The sequence below is a fragment of the Suillus plorans genome (assembly GCF_016647745.1).
Source record: "Suillus plorans strain S12 chromosome Unknown HD556scaffold_36, whole genome shotgun sequence".
NCBI classification, from domain to species: Eukaryota; Fungi; Basidiomycota; class Agaricomycetes; order Boletales; family Suillaceae; genus Suillus; species Suillus plorans.
The window spans coordinates 366,780-384,361 of NW_024537420.1; the positions used below are offsets into that span (position 1 = coordinate 366,780).

Consider the following 17,582-nt stretch of genomic DNA (forward strand, 5'->3'; position numbering starts at 1 on the left):
CTTACCAGTCCCAGGAAGGCACAGACATCATTTGCCCGCTGGGGTATCGGCCAGTCAAGTATCCTTGCAACCTTCGATTTATCTGGCTCGATTCCTTGTGCAGATATGTGGTGTCCTAAGAAGTCCACCTCCATGTTGAACAGGCTTGTCTTCTTTGGGGAGCAGAACAGATAAGTATTTCACAGTGCTGTCAGTACCTCGTGGATGTTGCACTCGTGTTCCTCCAAAGTCTGCGACCAAATAATGATATCATTGAGGTAGACGTGGCATATCTTCCCTATGAAGTGTCTGAGCGTGGTTGACATGCACCTTTGGTGTGCTGTGGGTGCATTTCTGACCCCCATCGGCATCACAGTCCATTCATACAGTCCCCAAGGTGTGTGTACTGCCAGGTATTTCATGTCATCCGGATGAACCTTCATTTGAAAAAAAACATGAATTAGTCATATCAATTTTGCCGAAACCTTTACCCTTCGCACAGGATTCTATCGATGCGCGGTGTAGGAATACAACACAGAGTGGTGCTATACAAAGATGGCTCCAAACTGATATCTTTATGTTGTGGTCTTGCACTGCCTAGTCTGCGATACTTGGTGAGACAAGTGCATTCAATCCAGGGGTCTGCAGTCTGGGAATAGTTTTGGGGGTCAGTGAGTGATGTGGGGTCAATAGTCCGAGTGTGGGAAACAATGTCCGAAGGTATAATTACGATGTCCAATGCAAAAGCATCGGGTCCGATGTTTTTGGGGTTTCAGGTTATTGGGTTCGGGTTTGGGGTATTGGAAACTAATAGTAACGCGATAGCGAGCGTCGGGAAAGCGAGAGGTGTGCACAATAATAACAATGACGGATATGGGCGGTGAAGGAACGATGATATTTGCAATGTCAACTAAGAACTACGAAATATCGGGTTTGACCCCTAAGCATCAGAGAACGGCTCTCCTCTACTTGGATGATAATGATGCTATGGGGAGTCCAATATTTATGTAGATATGTAGAAGTCCGGAACCATATAGGCGAAAGTAGTAGCGCATGTCCGATGTCCGAAGTGCGAAGTGCGATGTCTGATGTCCGATGATTTTCGGGTTTGGTGTGTATTGAGTCGGATAGGATAGGGAATGATTCGGGTAATGATTAGCATTAATACATCCATCAGAAATTAGACCTCTACGGGGCCACAGAGATGTCAGTCTCTACAGCGGTAATGGGTGGTTGTCTGGCACCGTGTTCAGATTCAACTTTCAGAAATCATTCACCCACCGTGGCAAGGCTGTAGGATCTGTTGGGAAACGGTCAACAAATTCAGCCTTCATCTTTTGGTCTTGCTCACGCAGTTGTTCTCCAATGGCGAGCTCAGAGATACGTTCATGGACAGCCTCCACAAGGTTAATTCCCTGCAATGGCTCACAAGAATCATCGACAAGAACCTTATACTCAGGCAGGATGTATGTTAAGACTGTGCACAAAGGGTAGGACTGATTCTGAGGGGCTTGGCTTCAGCTCGTGCGCTGCGCCCCTTACCCGAGTATGTGCCCTTAATTTCAGAATGATGTCCAGAGGAAGTCCGAAGATGTCCGAAGGACATCCGAAGCGCGGGAAACTTCGGACAGACTTTCCAGACGAGTGCAAGTAACTTCCAGATGAGTGCGGGAAAGTTCCGGAGATTACAATGAGGTTTCGTCCTGATACGGATATGTATAATGGCTACTCAGGACACGTCCTGAGTAGAAGCAAACAGAGGAAAGGCTGCAAGGACAAAGTCCGAAGCAGAATAGGTCCGGAGGACCACGGGAAAGATCCGGATGAACTTTCGGAAACTTCGGAGGATCGGATGAGTGGATGAGTGGAGTATTGGATAAGCAGAGTCCTGGCCTAGGGAATTTCTCCCTAGGCCTAAGATGGATATGGACTAAGTCGGAAGACTAGAACTGATACGAGGACTTAGTGTGAAGACTAGTGCGAGGACTAATATGATATTCAGACTGAGGAACTACCGGACATATACAAGAGTTTATATACTAAGTAAATAATGGAAAGATCAGTAAGCAAGCGTCCGAGGCTATGTATGAAGCATAAGCAAAGTTATCAAGCGCGAGTCGGAAATGAAGCATAGGTTAACGGATCAGTAAGCATACCGGTAGTAAGTATAGCCGAGATACCGAGGACAAGGAATACCGAATAGAGGAATAGGCTGTGTTAACGTTATATGCACAGGAAATGAATTAGGAAGCTTATCGTATATCAGATTGGACCGGACTGGACTGGAGGTTCAGATGAGAAGCGTGGATATATGGGATATGACATTAGGGCAATAGGACAAAGGATGAATGATGCAGGCTAGCTGCAGAGGTATGGAGGTCTGATGTACGGAGGTAAAGGGATCTGGATGTGGATGTGCGGATGTGGATGTACAGAGGTGCAGGGATCCGGATGGGTAGAGGACTGGAGACATGGATAGGGCGTCCGAAGGTCCGGATGAGGCGTGGGAATATTGTCGGATGTAGGTCCGGAATACGGGATATGACAATGTACTTGAGTTCTCGCACGACCTCGTTCCTAAGTTCGTGCATCCTCAGAGGCGATGGCGTCAACGACGGCTTACATTTAGTTGGCTGTGGGTTCAGAAGATCATAACCACCATCCTTAGCGATACAAGTACGAAGATCATGGTCGATGACGACCTTGTCATGATGTAAGAATGGCCCACCAAGGAGCAATGGCATACAGAGGTGCGGCGCAATGATAGCACATACAGTGCGGGAAGTAAAGCGAGAGTCGAGAGAAGTACATGAAAGATTGACATATTCCAATAATACAAAGGAGTCCTTCATTTCTCCTGAAAGCGCGACATTGAATGAGACAGGTTTCGGCAGTTTCCTATGATGTAGGCCGAGCTTCAGAGTGAGTGCTTCATTAATCAGAACTGCAGCAGAACCATCATTGATCAGTCCCAGTGAGAACTGGTTGTGCTGGGAGAGGCCAGTATGTGTTGAGGTATGTTAGTAGAACTTGCCGCGAAGAAAGCCACAGCCCAGCACAATGCAGCCTATGATGGGAAAAATAGCAGATTTTTATATGTGGGGGCAGTTCCCCTTGTGCTCCCTTGTGTCATTTTCATGATCCAGCATATTAGCGCATATTGTGACTCGCTTCATTGCCTCCCTTCGTGTATGCTGTATTATGCTCAAATGTGATATTATTGGTATACGAATGCGGGAATAATAATAGTACAAAAACAGCCAGAAAACAGCATGACAGCGGTCCAAAACACAACACCAAATCCTGTCAAGAGGACTAGTGTATCTCGCCATCGCACACAGTCTTGTTCCATGCGTTGCTTGCCACCAAATTCGCTGTGTCTTGATCATATTCCTGGAGGACGTGTCAGTCAATGTTCGAAGATGTAGTATAGAGCTGTACCATGCGTTGTGTTGATGTGAGGGAGTTGTAGTAGGCATTGAACTCCTCGGTCGTGCCGTTCAACTTGGTTTGTTTTAACCAACGTAAGGCGCACAGGTTCCTGTGGTACTAGATAGTGAACAATATAGTCTGAATTGGAAAAAAAACTCACCGTCCATTTTTGGTTTGGCTAGGACACATCTTGCCCTTGGTACTGCTCTTGGTCCCACTGCTCTTACCTTTCTTCACAGTGATGGTGGTGTCAGGTGGAGACTCGAGCGATGGATTAGCAGGTGGCGGTGGAGGTAAAATGATTTGAGACACAGCAAGAGCGATAGCAGTTCTGTTAAGCAATATTAGCAGTGAACAGGATACCATATTTTGACGTACAATGGATTCACAATCTTGATCTAAGGTGTTGGTGTTATAACAGGCTGCTGTGGTGGAGATAGAACGACAGCAGGAACTTCCTGTGCAAGTGGAGATGGAGCAACTGGCGGAAAATTCGGGACAGGTGGTTGCAAAGGCAGGGATGCGCCGGCACATGGAGAAGATTCGAATGCTTGATTGAGTTTTTGCAAGAGAGACAAAGGTGAAGCACTGGCAGCTGTAGCCGAGTCTAAAACAGGTTCCTTGGGGTCCAACTCAGGCAATTCTGTGGCAAGAGACGTCGAAGGACCAGCTGTAGGTAACTCTAATCGGACAGGTTCCGTGGAGTCTAATCCAGGTGATTCTACAGCAGGAGATGTCAAAGGACCAGCTGCAGGCAATTCCAAGACAGGTTCTGTGGGGTCCGATCCAGATGATCCAGTGGCAGGAGATGTCGAAGCACTGGCTCCAGGTAATTCTGGGTCTGCTATGATCGGAGACACTGAAGAATCGACTGCCAAACAATTAGTAACATTGATAGGATAAGCATGAAACATACTCTTGATTTTTTTCTCGTTGATCTCCAACTTGATGGAAGACGTTGAATGCTTGCGTTTCTTGCCATTCTCACTCGCACCATTCTCGATGTGATTTCGTTGCCAAGAGGGATAGGATGACATGGCGAGGTAATGCAGCTTCCAGCTGTTGTTGGCCAGCCTGAAGATAGGATGGGTCTTCTCCATTATACTATTCATCAAATCAGTACCCGATGCAGTCAGGTTACCCCAACACATTGGAGCGAGTCCCCGGTTGTTGAGTTCAGAAAATGCACCCCGCAAAGTTTGTGTATCACATCAATTTCGTCATCTTGCACTGGGTCGCCATCCTCCTGCTCAAGGTAAGGGAGTTTACCACGGTTGCCAAGTTGTGCCTCGTGTGAATCGAGCCATGTAAGATATTCGGATTTATTCCAGAATTTGATGTCGGTATGCGTCTCAGAGTTCGGCCGATCTCCTCGTGATGGTGAAATGAAGGTCGTGTTAAACTTGAAGGGATCTGCATCATGAAGCTGTACAGTGCCTGCAAGCAGTTGGAAACTTGACCTAATTATTTCGTGAATGCAAAATCAGCTATATATATATAGCTACTTACAGTATTGTGTCGTGCTCAGCAGTAATCTTGACTATCTGCATCTCCAAGGTCTTGCAGTGATCATGCAATGATTGGAGTTGCTGGTTTTTGTAAATATATGCGCCCTGAAAGAAGGTAAGAAATCAATAAACATGTATGCACTTGTTGAAATGGGTTGCAGGGTGGCTGCGTGACCCGTTGCATTGCTGCCAGAGATGTGTCATTGAATAGATCCAGACTTTCAGATAATGGAGAACCCAAAGACCCGAGTGGGGAAGGAGTAAAGTCCCCTCCCCATTGCGAATTCTGATACCTAGGAGTCGACTTTTGAGCAGTATTAAGGAAAGACATGCCATTAAAAACATGAGAGCCTGAATCGCCGCCAGAGAACATGTTGGATGGAGGCAGGAAGTGTTTACGCGACTTACGCGACTCAAGGATTTCCGGAAATTCCCATCGGAGTTGCGATACTAGACACAGATATTTGGCTTACTCCTGGGAGTAAGCCAAATGTGTCTAGTATATCGCAACTCCGATGGGAATTTCTGGAAATCCCCGAGTCGCATAAACACTTCCTGCCTAAACTGACTGAAACATAATGGCAAACTCTAGCACCGTCAATGTGTCTTCTGCGGTCAATATGCTTGAAGATGTTATACTCCTTGATATTGATGGCATTTCTCCCATCTGGGATACATATTCATTTGATCTTGACATAGCGTCTCCAGGCCAAAAAGTGAGTTTTCATTTGGTAGATACAGATGTGTTTCTGATATAATTACCTCAGAGAGTTGTCCTTCGCTTTAAAGACATAACCCGCTTCATTCGATATGATGTGTAAGTTCGTCCTGACATTAACTCCATGTACTAACATTGGTACCACCGTATCAGCAATAGTCTTGATACTATTGTTGATATCATCAAGGCAGATGACGTAGCGAGGATGGACGACACAGTGAAGACAGAGCCAGTAATCACCACCATTGATATCAAGACGGAGGACTCAGAGGTCATCAACAACGAGATCAAGACAGAGGACACCAAAGCAGAGGAACTTGACGGTGTAACATTGCTTCCAACATGGTAGCACTCTACATCTTATATTTTTCTCACTCACATATTGTTGAAGCAGCTGTGAGGTATCTCCGTGCAATGTGCTCACAAGACGCTGTGGGAACCCAAACGAGGATCCGAAAGACTTATTTGTACCATGGCGCTACACGGTCCGGCCATTCGATGTGTCGGACATTGCTACTGAGGTAGCAAAAAGAAAGAAGTTATTTGAGGAGATCGAGAACTGGGGTAGGAAGCGACTCCGACTTCTTTGATGCAGATATGCGATCCTTTCATTTGCTTGTCAGTTTTGATACATTTTTTTGATGCAGGCATCTGATTCCTTCTTTGCACGTCGCGCGTCAGTCTATTTTATTGAAGTCACTGTATTTGATGCACTGTACAACAGCACCAATTGTACAATATATTTATTCAATGCCTTCATTGTCTATGTCATTGTCATCGTTGTCTTCACCTGCACCATGACCGTAAGGCACTCCAAGGTTTGATACATCTAAGCCAGGCTTCTCTACCATGAAGAAACAATCCTCTGTAACTCCTGAAGGCAATGTTGGCCTGTGTGGAACCATCACAACAATGCTGATGATTTGTTTGACATCGACAATAGAAACAGTGTCAAGGTGAGTGCAAGATGCGACAGTGTGTGAGGAGAGGCGGAGTAGATCTTCATCTGGTAGAGAGTACATTCGAATGACAGCGACATCAGCAAATCGCCAATCATCATCATGGTCAGTGTCCGCTTTGACAGCAAGTCTAGTGAAGTACAAGACTTCACCAAAGCGATACTGGCCTTCGTGCTTGAACTAAAACGAGTCAGATAAATACATACATGATTTAGTTTGAAAAATTAACTTTGACATTACGCGACATGCGAGTTTGCTCGAGTGACTTAAGGGTCTCCCTCCAGGCAGAGCGTGCTACCTGTCCATTTGGTAAGAGTAGCCGCGCCCAACGTTTGATGCAAGGAAGTATACGACCATGCCCCAGGAAATCTTGTATGGCTTCTGCAACATCTCCGACTGCAGGGAATAATGGGTACCTGTCTTGTTTGTGCAACAGTATATACCCATCACCCAAATCAACAGCGCCTGGTGGAAGTCCTTTTGGAGGATCGCCGAGTTCTGGCATTGCAGATAGAAGTGTGTTAACTCTGCAGCGTCGTACTCCCTCTTGCGACAAATTTGCATAAGGCTGTGATGGCTGGCGTATTTCTTGACCGAGATTCCCGATCATGCGCTCCATTGTCCATTGAGCATAACATATGGGAGGACCTTTTTGGATTGTCTCTGAGACAAGATGAGAGGTTTGATGTACGCAGGGCCGCACCATCTGGAGATGATCTTCTTTGAGCTGGTAGTACAGTAACTCGAACTCACGCTCCCAGGTACATAGAAGTTGGTAGGTATCTGCGATATCTTGCGAAGTGATTTGATGCTGGCACATGAGCTGAAATCCGCGTATGAGCTTGCAGTAATTAGTCCAGTACTTTTCAGGGAGGGTGCCATAGAGTAGTGCTGGCGCGAGACCAAACATGTAAACTTGGAATTCCCAAGTTTTGTAGCTAGTGTTGAGTTTCTCTGCAATATTGCGTGGTTTGCGATCAAATGAGCCGGGCAGATACGGACCTGCTTTCTCAACTGCATCTCCGTGCACACACCATGTATCATCATCTTGAAGTACTGCCCAATCCCATGTACCTATATCATCAATGGTACCACAATCCATTGTCCTGTGCCAGAGTGAGAGAAGCAGGTCATTGAGATTGCTGGCTAGATGCATAGAATCGGTGGTCATGCAGAAGGGAATGCCAAGACAATGAGATGGGGAGAGGCCTAAAATGAGAGGAGGTTTGGTGAGACCTGTCTCAGTCTTCTGAATGTCCAATTGTCGCTGGCTTGGAGAGGATACAAGTCGATACAGGTTGTCAGCATAGTTGGCAGAACCTCATTGTGTGCACTGCCTGGTGCACACCGATCTCGTGGCTTCAGAAGTGCAGGGTAATAATGTGTCCCCCGAGTTTTACGTCTCCCACTTACTTTGCAGTAGATGTGGCAGCCATTCTTGCCGCTGTGTCCAACCATCCCGGCCCAGTAAACAAGGCCAGGTCCATCAGCGGTTGTAAAGATGAGGTAAAGATCTGATCGGAAGATGAGTTCACGAGATGCATCCCACACAGTGAGCCCTTCATTCTGAAGAGCAGCAAGGTGATGGAACCCAACAGCAAGAAAGGAGTCGAGGTTTTTTGGTTTGTTTGGCCCCAGTATAAACCTGCCTGGGCGTACATGCAGTTTTCGATAGCGCTTATCAGGTGATAGGTTGAGAATGACCCATACGTACATCCAGCAATCTGACTGCTTGCTTTCATAGAGTTGGGCGCCGTCCAGTGAGACCATGAGGACTATATTGTTTTCCTTAATATCACCATCAACAACAGCCCTGAGATAGTCATATCCCATGGCAATATCGTCAATGATGGGGATGGTTCCAGTTTCTCGGAACTCTGCAAGGATCTCCTGTGTGCGCTCGTAGAGGTAACACATGCTGCATGCACTCTCTGGATCCCGGTACAATGCCTGGAGTTGCGGACCTAAGGGTATAGTAGTGAATGTCTGGGCAGCAACCTTTACCTGTCCATTGCTTGCATGTATCTTTGCCTGATCCCAGCGAGATGTCCCACACATGGGACAGTGATCCTCATGTGCATACGGACCAGTAAATGCGAGACACGACTGCAGACACATGTCATGCACTATCGGCTCGACACCTGTATATTGCGCAATGAGCTTTTCGATGTTGTAGAAGCTCAGAATCTTGTCAGCACCCTCTGCTCCCACAAAGTTTTGCATAGTAGCCCTGCGTATACGGTCATATGATTCTTGCGAGGAATGCTCAAGAGCTAGATACATCGCGATACTCTGTCGTGTACCCAGACTTGCAATAAGGATAGGCTCATTTGGTGAGTTACGAAGTCAAGCAAGTGCATTATCACTAAGTTTTGCAATATGATCTTCTAGGGCAGCATTTTTCAGCAAAAGAATATATTCCATCATATCCTTGATTTTCTTGAGAACAGCAGTCTCCGCGAGTTCCTCCACATTAATTATAGGCTGCTTTCGGCGCTCAATTGTATAACGGTATGGGAGTGGGTCTTCGCGCGGAACTGGAGGGTCGTCAGGGAGTGGGTCTTCGCGCAGAACTGGAGGGTCGTCAGGGAGTGGGTCTTCGCGTGGAACTGGAGGGTCGTCAGGGAGTGGGTCTCCGTGTGGAACTGGAGGGTCATCAGGGATTGGGTCATCGTGCTCAGTTTCCTGAGGAAGAACAGAGTAATCAACAATTATAAGTCGCAGCATTGAAAGAATATGTGTACCATGTTGTCATCATCAAGTTTTGCATGCTTGCGACACCCAGCCCTATCATTAGTGCCTTCTCTCTCTCGTGCACGTTGTACAAGGGCTCAGAGTGTTTCCATGCGACGAGCACTACAAGAAAGAGATGCATCAGTAGCATTGGACTGTGGAATGGGGGGATTGCTTAGGGTAAGTGCTATGCCACCAAGCGCCTTTGCAGAGCGAATGCGCTGCTTTTCCTCCCCGGTCGTAGCTTCGTCCAAATGACAATACAATGTTGTAGATGAGACTTCGTGTGGTAGACCATTGTTATACTTGCTGCAGACACAGAGATATCGAGAAGTGGCCTCAGTAAGCTGAGAACTTGAACTCGGAAGCATGCTTTGTGCGTTACAAAGTTGTGATTGTGCAATACGAAGTTCGTACTTTACAAATTGTGATGCAAAAGTGCAAAGAAATGTGACACAATGTGAAGGGGTTGGTGTATCGATACAAAAATAACACAACACAACATATTACAAAACGGGAAAGTCACTGCTAGCATTTCCAGGCCTATCCGAGCACAACCAGTTCTCACTGGGGATCAGTGCCGATACATGGACAGGAGTTTGAACATTGGGACCATCAACAAGACAATCCCAGAGAAGCAAGGAAGTTGTTAGTGGGGCCATGCACTCATCACCAGAGTCTGATCCATCTCCCAAGGCAGCAGAAGGCATCACAATGGCCACAGTGTTTTCTTCAACAACAACAGCCACAATGTGCGAGCTCTTCTTCTTTGTGGCGATGTATGTGGCAGTCACAGTTTTGTAGCTCGCACCGTCCGGGAACTCTTTGCTGCAGACATTAGATGTGTGTCCTGCAAAAGGTTCCCTACATTTGAAGCAACCGTTGTTGTCACGTAATAGTCTCCACTCCTCCTCTGTGAGGGGTGGTACACGCACAAAGGAGCCTGTTTTCCTGCTAGCGCCAGACCTTGCGTTGTATTGTGTCAACAAGGAGAGTTTCTTGTCCCTGCCGTTGCGAAAACATTCAGCATGGATAGTGGCCTCTACGGCCTCCTTCTGTTTCACGAGTTGTCGCAGATGCTTCTCATCCAACAGGTGTATCTTCTCGATCCAAAGCCAGAAGCCTACAGTTGTGGAGACTTTCTCCACATGGTATTTGTTCGCAAGTTCGGGATGCATGTGGGCTTCGAGGTGATAATGGAGGTTAGTCTCAGAAAGATGCAAGGTCGTACCACGAAGCAGTGTGTTCAAACTCTGGATGTCCACCGCCCACTTGTTGAATGGCTTGCTACCTTGGCTTGATGAAAGCATCTTCTGGCGGGTGATGTCGGCCTAGTCCAAAGGCAGCCAGTAAGCGCGCACTTCTTTCATATACTCTTCGAACATTAGCTTGTCCATTCAGTCTTGATCATTAAGATACTATTCTTGTATTGAGGGCTCTTGCATACCCCATGCCACCTTACCCACCTGTTCTGTAGCAGGAACTTCCTTGTGCTTGAAGAACTGGCGACATCCCATCTCCCATGTGCGTAGCACTTCAGGGTTGAGGTCGCCTGGTGTTAAGAACAGTGGCTTGGTTGGTCCACACGAGCGATTCTTGTAGAATTCACCACCATTGTGTGTATATGCATACTGGCCGTAAGAATCCGAGGACAATGATGAATCACTGTTGTTGGTAAGAATATGCGTCCATTGCGCGGACTGGGGAATTGTCGGTAATCTGACAGATCTGGTGACAGACGGCACAGTGTGTGAAGAAGGTTGCTGACTATGACTTTGTGTATTAAGAGGTTGCAAGACAGACGGCTGTGAGCAATGATATGACAGTTTGATAACAGTTTGAACGGAACAGTGCAGACAGAGAACGGTGCGGAAACAGTGTGGTGATTGATTAAGTAAGCTAAGCCAGTGTCATAACGGTTTACGCTTTGAGAAACGTAAAAAAAAAGTGGAATCCACTTGTGTAGTGGAAACACTAAGAACAAGTCAGACTGAGGTACATTGTTAAAGCATATGAGATTAGACAGAACAAAAGAAGATATCTAATACATGAGTATGCGTTCAGTATAAATACACGTCAAGACAAATATAAGTAAACAATGTGGGGTATCCAATCAGTGTCAGATGATGCATCGATGACGTGTTGATGATGTAGCGTAGCATAAGCAAGGCTTACATCTTTACACCAAGCTTTGCCAGCAGGAACTTTGTCTCACTGACTCAAATTAGAATGTGAATGTTGTGTACTATCACAATATTTATTGACATTCATTGAACATGTGGTATACTAGTTGTACATCATTGGTGGTATACTACATGAAATCATAATACTTTGGAGCATAGAGAAATAGGCCCCTGAGAGAAAGCAACTCCTGTAGCGCTGGCTCCACCTAATTATACCTTTTGCCCTCCGGTACACAAAAGAGAGCTATGAGTAAGGTGGGTAGAGCTCAAATAAAGGTGTTTGCTTAGCTGTATTTGAAAACACACTTATGCTGAGCCAGCAGATAATGGACACTAGCATCAGTACCAATGACACTGCAGCTATATGTGTCCATACTGAGAAGGCAAAGATATTGGCTGGGATGGTCATTGACCTAGTCTCAGGGTCATATATCATGGCTAAAAAAAGAAGTTTATGTCTAGCATTTTTCAAAAGTTTCTCAGCCTCCAGTTTGGTCCCTATGTATCGCATAGATATTGCCAGCCTATGAAGGTCTTCTGCAGAAACATAGACAAATAGACGAACATGCATGATTCCATGGGCAGGTTTACTGGTGGTGAAAGCCTCATGCATATGGATAGCTAGTACAACATAAACAATACAACACTGACATGAAGGTGAATCAGGCTCCCCTATATCATGATTAAGTTTGTTATAACCCCCTAGGTGACGCGTCTCGACTAGGCTGAGACTCATAATAAACTTGAGCAAGCCTCTTTGTCATGAAATTGTTTGTATTATTAAGAAGAATGCCTAGGAGAAAAATGAGGCCAAAGTGTGCTTTGACAAGTACTTCACAGGTGCTCAGCCTGAGTGAGATAGTTTAATTTTTTTTTGAGTTATTGTCCAGATAGATACTTTCATCAGGCCAGGGTCAGCCTGTTCTACTCACATCTGAATAGGTGGCACCCATTGTATAGGAAAATTACATGATGTTTCCTAGTCGAGGGATGTGGATAATACTAGGACTTCCCAACCAGGTTAAACTGTTCTATACTGAGTTAAAGAAAAAGTGAGACTAAGACTCAAACTCAACTACATTAATTGGCATGTAATATGATTAGTAAGGCAGAGTCAAGGAGCCACCACTATGATAGTAACAATACAAGTAAGGTGGGTAAATCTATAAGCTAGCACTCAAACATAAACAATACAATGTTTTGCAAAAAAAAACAAAGTTTCTCTTCACATGGTGTAGTGGGTTAATGTTTGGGTATGCTTCAGCTACAATTATGGGCTGATAGTGACCTTATGATACAAGATGATTTTATATATATATTTAGTATTCTTGGATGGCGGTACATAAAGTCCTACTGCCCATGATGGATGTGTGATATTTAATAATGAGTGTGTGTATCTGGCTTTCCATAATAAAGAGCAATAATATTCACAATATTAACTAAGAACTACAAAATATCAGGTTTTACCCCTAAGTATTAGAGGAACCTTCTCTCCTTTACTGGGATAGAATGATGCTAAGAGTTAGTCCAATATCTATGTATGTATACAGAAATCTGGAAACATAGGTGAAAGTAGCAGTAATATTTTCGGGTTCTATGTCTTATGTAATAAGACATAAGGCATTATAGACTATAGGAAAACATGTAATAATGCTATTTACAATGTGAGTAATGTGCAAATTAATGAACTATATACCTAACAGAGCTAGCAGAATATAACATAGGTAGGACAAGTACACATCATATTTAATTGGCTGATGTAAAGTCTAAGTGCCAAGTGTCAGATATAATGGACTTTTGATGAAATAGTTTCCTACACTGGCACCTGGTCTTATTGGGGTGCTGGCACCTAATATTGCTCAGACACTAACATCTGAAATTGCTAGTATGCTAGTGCTAAGTGCTAGAGATACTATTAAAGAAGGGCCATCTGATATTCTATAGGTGTTGCTGTGCAATTGTCAGATAAGCCAAGTTTATTAGTGACTGGCTGGCTACTTGATACAGGTCTGGCTATAGGCCTAGTCAGAAACTCTTCTGTTGATTGATTGTATTAGTAAACACAAGTAATAAGAGTGCAAGTTTGATATATACTCTTATAGTATTGAGTTTCTATCTGCTAGTGGATCTTGCTAATGATGAAGAGTTGTTCATTGTGGTGCTAGTTAGTGAGTTAGATAGAACTGTTAGTAACTTATCTAATCATAATCACATATATTAAACTTAGTTACATCAATAATTGATGAAATACATGCTTCTATTTAATTCACTATAGTACATTGTACAAATAACAAAGAGCAGTAGGATTTCATAATAGAAATGAGTTACAATATACCAATAAAGACTATTCAAATAACATCAAGAAAGAAGTATTTGTGGCCATTGGATCATACTTGAGGGCTATGATCAATCTAAAAAAGTAGGTTTATTAGTCATTTCATGTTCTAGGGGGCAGGAAACTTTTACTTTCTGTTTCATTATAATCATTATCAATGGAACTGTTGAATTATCCCTCCACATCAGCCTCTTTGCTAGACTTATACTCTGTATCACTACTGTTCAGTAACTTATAAGATTTGTATCTCTTTTACAAGTGGTAATATTGATGACATCTGATAGAGTTACTCATCAACTATAGCTAGAGACTTGAGCTCAAGGGCATATGATTCCTTTAAGTATTCTGTATTCTGCTATAGGGCCAGAAGTTCTTGACTTACTAGAAGTTTCTTGAAAAGACAATAGATTCTGTTATTCTCAGTTGCTTCTTCTCCTTTTGCTCAAATACATTAATGAGTAGCTTGTTGTATTTTATCTCTTAAATCTCCCAGCCAAACCTTATGATAGAGACTTTCTCATGCAGCATGTTTGACATACACTACTAGTTGTATAGCATAATTTGACAAAGATGAGAGACTGTTCAAAAAAATGTCTCACCCCTGCAATAGTTGAATAATTTAGGTTTCAAATCTCATACCATAAAGACAATTCTGGACAGATACAGTCTGTGCCTACCATTGTTTTTCAAAGATAATAAGTCAATGCATAGGCAGAATAAAATTAAAAATCTATTAAAAGACAAATATATGTATCTCTTTTAAATCAATGGAGGTATCTAACTGACATTACTATAGACAACTAATGATAGAGAGGTTGAACAGCTGTTGGAGAATAAAGTTCTCATTAATATGGTTAATAATCTTCTGAAAGGAGGCTTGTTGGACATTATACATGGTCTACTTAATTTTTTTGGCAATATGTGGTATAATGATTTATTGTATGCTATAGGCTTATCAAACTGGTGTAGGTGAGGAATAATAGCTAGATGAAAAGGGATGAACATAAAAGGAAGAAAGAAGTGGGGTAAAATTTAAATAAACCTCTAGATGCAAGTATAGATTTGGCCTAAGGGGATTACTACTGAGAATGATTCCTCTAAGTAAAAAATAATGAGAGAAAATCTTAGAACTAGTAAGGGTAACTGAGAGTAGAAGAAATGTGAAGGTTTGTACTAATATGAGGTAAGCACATTATAATGATATAATAATAGTTAGGTACTGCATAAAGCAAGCACTTAACTAATAATATGTGCATTATGATGTTGCACCGCCTAGTCTACTATACTTGTGTGACAAGTATGTTTGACCTAGGGGTCTATAGTCTGAGAATAGTTAGAATGTTAGTGATATAATATACAGTCAATAATCTGATAGTGGAAAACAATGTCTGAAGGTCAAACTATAATGTTTTTGGATTTTGGGAAAATGAGTATTGAAAACTAATGAGATAGGATAGTGAGTATCAGAAAGCAAGTAGTATATATGAGAGTAACAAATGACTGATATCAACTGTAAAGAAATGATAATATTCACAATGTCAACTAAGAACTACAAAATATTAGGGTTGACCCCTAAGTATTGAGGAACTACTTTCTACTACTTTGATGATTAGTGATACTATGGTTAGTCCAATATTTATGTATGCCCATGAAAATCCAGAAATGTGTAGGCAAAAGTAGTAGTGAAGTATTTCAGATCCAATATTTTGTAAAAAAAACATGAGGTGCTGCAGACCATGAGAAAACATATAGTAGCTGTAAAGAATGGATTCTGGCTGGATACTTTGAAAGTGATCACCCAAGAACTTAAGGGTGCTGTTATGACTATGCACAAAAAGTAGGACTTATTCCGAGGGGCTTGGCTTCAGCTTCTGCGCTGCGCCCCTTACCTGAGTATGTGCCCTTAATTTCAGAATGGAGTCTAGAGAAAGTGCAGTGAAGTCCGAAGGACTTCCAGAGGAGTATGGAAAAGTTTGGAAGGACTTTCTAGACAAGTGCAAGAAACTTCTGGAGGAGTGCAGGAAAGTTCTAGAAATTACAATAGAGTTTTGTCCTGATAGGGATATGTGTAATGGCTACTCAGGACAAGTCCCAAGTAGAAGCAAACAGAGGAAAGGCTATAGAGACAAAGTCCAAAGCAGAATAGGTCTGGAGGACCACAGGAAAGTTCCAGAGGTATTTTTGGAAATTTGGAGGAGTGGAGAATTAGAGGAGCAGAGGAGCAGAGCTCTGGCCTAGGGAATTTCTCCCTAGGCCTGAGATGAATATTGACTAAGTTGGAAGACTAAAACTGATATGAGGACTTAGTATGAGATCTAGTGCGAGGACTAATATGATATTCAGACTGAGGAAATACAGGAGTTCTACAGAAGTATATATACTGGAGGCAAGTCTGTACCGATCAGTAAGCAGAGGGGTAAGGCTATGTACAAGCATGTGGAAATGTATGAGTAAGTGAAATGGATCATAAGGAAATGAACTCGGAGATGAAATGTTGGAGTTCGAACAATCTAACTAGTTGAATAGATGGATCCGAGATAGGAAAGATGAGGAGGAACAGGGGGAGAACAGTCCAAGCGCAACCCAAAATCAGTAGGCAATGAGAGACATTTGGTGTCAGCTTGTTGACATGAATATTTACCTTACAATTTTTATTCCTATCTCACCCGCACATGTAGAGTAGCGGCCTAGCATAGTTACATCTCAGTTCTTACCAGAAACTGAGATGTAAGTCTTATTATTTTTCCCTTGTCCAGAATAAAGCTCACAATGACTAGTATACTTGTTCCCTAGGTACATGATACACTTTGTAACAAGTTCTTACCAGAAACTGAGATTATACTTGTTCCCTAGCTCTCTCCATCATGTCTGCTCTCATTTAAATACTAGAGGTTATGAGCCCTGACATGATCATGGACCACATGGTCCCCAGTACCAATTCTGCACTGTTCAATATCCCCAAGCTAGCCAAGGATAGCAGCAACTGGATTACCTATAAGGAACAGATGTTGACTGCCATTGGTGCCTGAGGTTTGATGTGTTACATTAACAGTCGTGCAATAAAACCTGTCCTGTTCAAATATGATGCGAAGGTATGGTCTCAAAGCCTGATGGCTCGATACCCATGCAAATGGAGATAGATGAGCTAGATAAAAAGATGGATGAGTACTTCCAAAAAGACTCACTCGTAAAACAACAGATATTCAGCACGATCAGTGATCGGCTGCTGCTGCATGTGCAGAAGTTTGAGGGCTCTGCAGCAATCTGGGAAGAGATATGTGATATACACGAAGGTAAGACAGAGCTTGTCCAAATCAACCTTTGAAGGCGTCTGTAGAACCTCAGATGTAAGGAAAACAGCGACACTAAAGCTCGCCTACAAGAGCTACTCCATCTACGGGAATCCCTAGCAGGCATGGGCACTGATGTTGAGGATCGATACTTCTATGTCATTATTATTGGCTCCCTCCCCAAGTCCTATAGACCCTTAGTATCCTCCATTAACGCAGCCGCAAAAGTCATGCAGAAACCCCTTACCCCCTATGAGCCCATTAACATAATCACAGAAGAATACAAACATCGGCAACTCACTGATAAGTGTGACACCAAAAGAGGCAGCAATGCTGCTCTGACAGTATCCAAGAGCGGTGTAGAAACAACAATACTGAGTGGAGCTATACGAAGATGGCTCCAAACTGATATATTTGTGTTGTGGTCTTTGCACTGCCTAGTCTG

At 43.4% G+C, this 17,582-nt stretch overlaps 6 protein-coding genes across 6 annotated transcripts; 1 reads left to right on the forward strand and 5 right to left on the reverse strand.

Annotated features, from left to right (window-relative positions):
• Positions 1–5: 5 nt before the first annotated feature.
• Positions 6–170, reverse strand: HD556DRAFT_1197662 (uncharacterized protein; the record flags this gene model as incomplete). The annotated part of the gene is made up of 1 exon (XM_041296312.1): positions 6–170. A coding segment is annotated over one exon (165 nt), but the record flags the coding sequence as incomplete, so codon positions are not given.
• Positions 171–2,303: 2,133 nt separating this feature from the next.
• Positions 2,304–5,292, reverse strand: HD556DRAFT_1444508 (uncharacterized protein; the record flags this gene model as incomplete). Its single annotated transcript, XM_041306787.1, has 10 exons — positions 2,304–2,969; positions 3,319–3,372; positions 3,421–3,520; positions 3,572–3,742; positions 3,790–3,809; positions 3,867–4,282; positions 4,328–4,502; positions 4,553–4,871; positions 4,921–5,024; positions 5,062–5,292. 10 exons carry the CDS (start codon positions 5,290–5,292, stop codon positions 2,304–2,306), a joined length of 2,256 nt encoding a protein of 751 aa, XP_041159127.1.
• Positions 5,293–5,497: 205 nt separating this feature from the next.
• On the forward strand, positions 5,498–5,986 carry HD556DRAFT_1309327 (uncharacterized protein; the record flags this gene model as incomplete). The annotated part of the gene is made up of 3 exons (XM_041300262.1): positions 5,498–5,635; positions 5,687–5,736; positions 5,791–5,986. 3 exons carry the CDS (start codon positions 5,498–5,500, stop codon positions 5,984–5,986), a joined length of 384 nt encoding a protein of 127 aa, XP_041159128.1.
• A 394-nt stretch (positions 5,987–6,380) lies between these two features.
• On the reverse strand, positions 6,381–7,416 carry HD556DRAFT_1239417 (uncharacterized protein; the record flags this gene model as incomplete). The annotated part of the gene is made up of 2 exons (XM_041298038.1): positions 6,381–6,770; positions 6,826–7,416. The coding sequence occupies 2 exons, from the start codon at positions 7,414–7,416 to the stop codon at positions 6,381–6,383; spliced, it is 981 nt and encodes a 326-aa protein (XP_041159129.1).
• A 1,526-nt stretch (positions 7,417–8,942) lies between these two features.
• Positions 8,943–9,323, reverse strand: HD556DRAFT_1444511 (uncharacterized protein; the record flags this gene model as incomplete). The annotated part of the gene is made up of 1 exon (XM_041306788.1): positions 8,943–9,323. One exon carries the CDS (start codon positions 9,321–9,323, stop codon positions 8,943–8,945), a length of 381 nt encoding a protein of 126 aa, XP_041159130.1.
• A 788-nt stretch (positions 9,324–10,111) lies between these two features.
• Positions 10,112–10,639, reverse strand: HD556DRAFT_1222355 (uncharacterized protein; the record flags this gene model as incomplete). The annotated part of the gene is made up of 1 exon (XM_041296832.1): positions 10,112–10,639. A coding segment is annotated over one exon (528 nt), but the record flags the coding sequence as incomplete, so codon positions are not given.
• Positions 10,640–17,582: the final 6,943 nt, after the last annotated feature.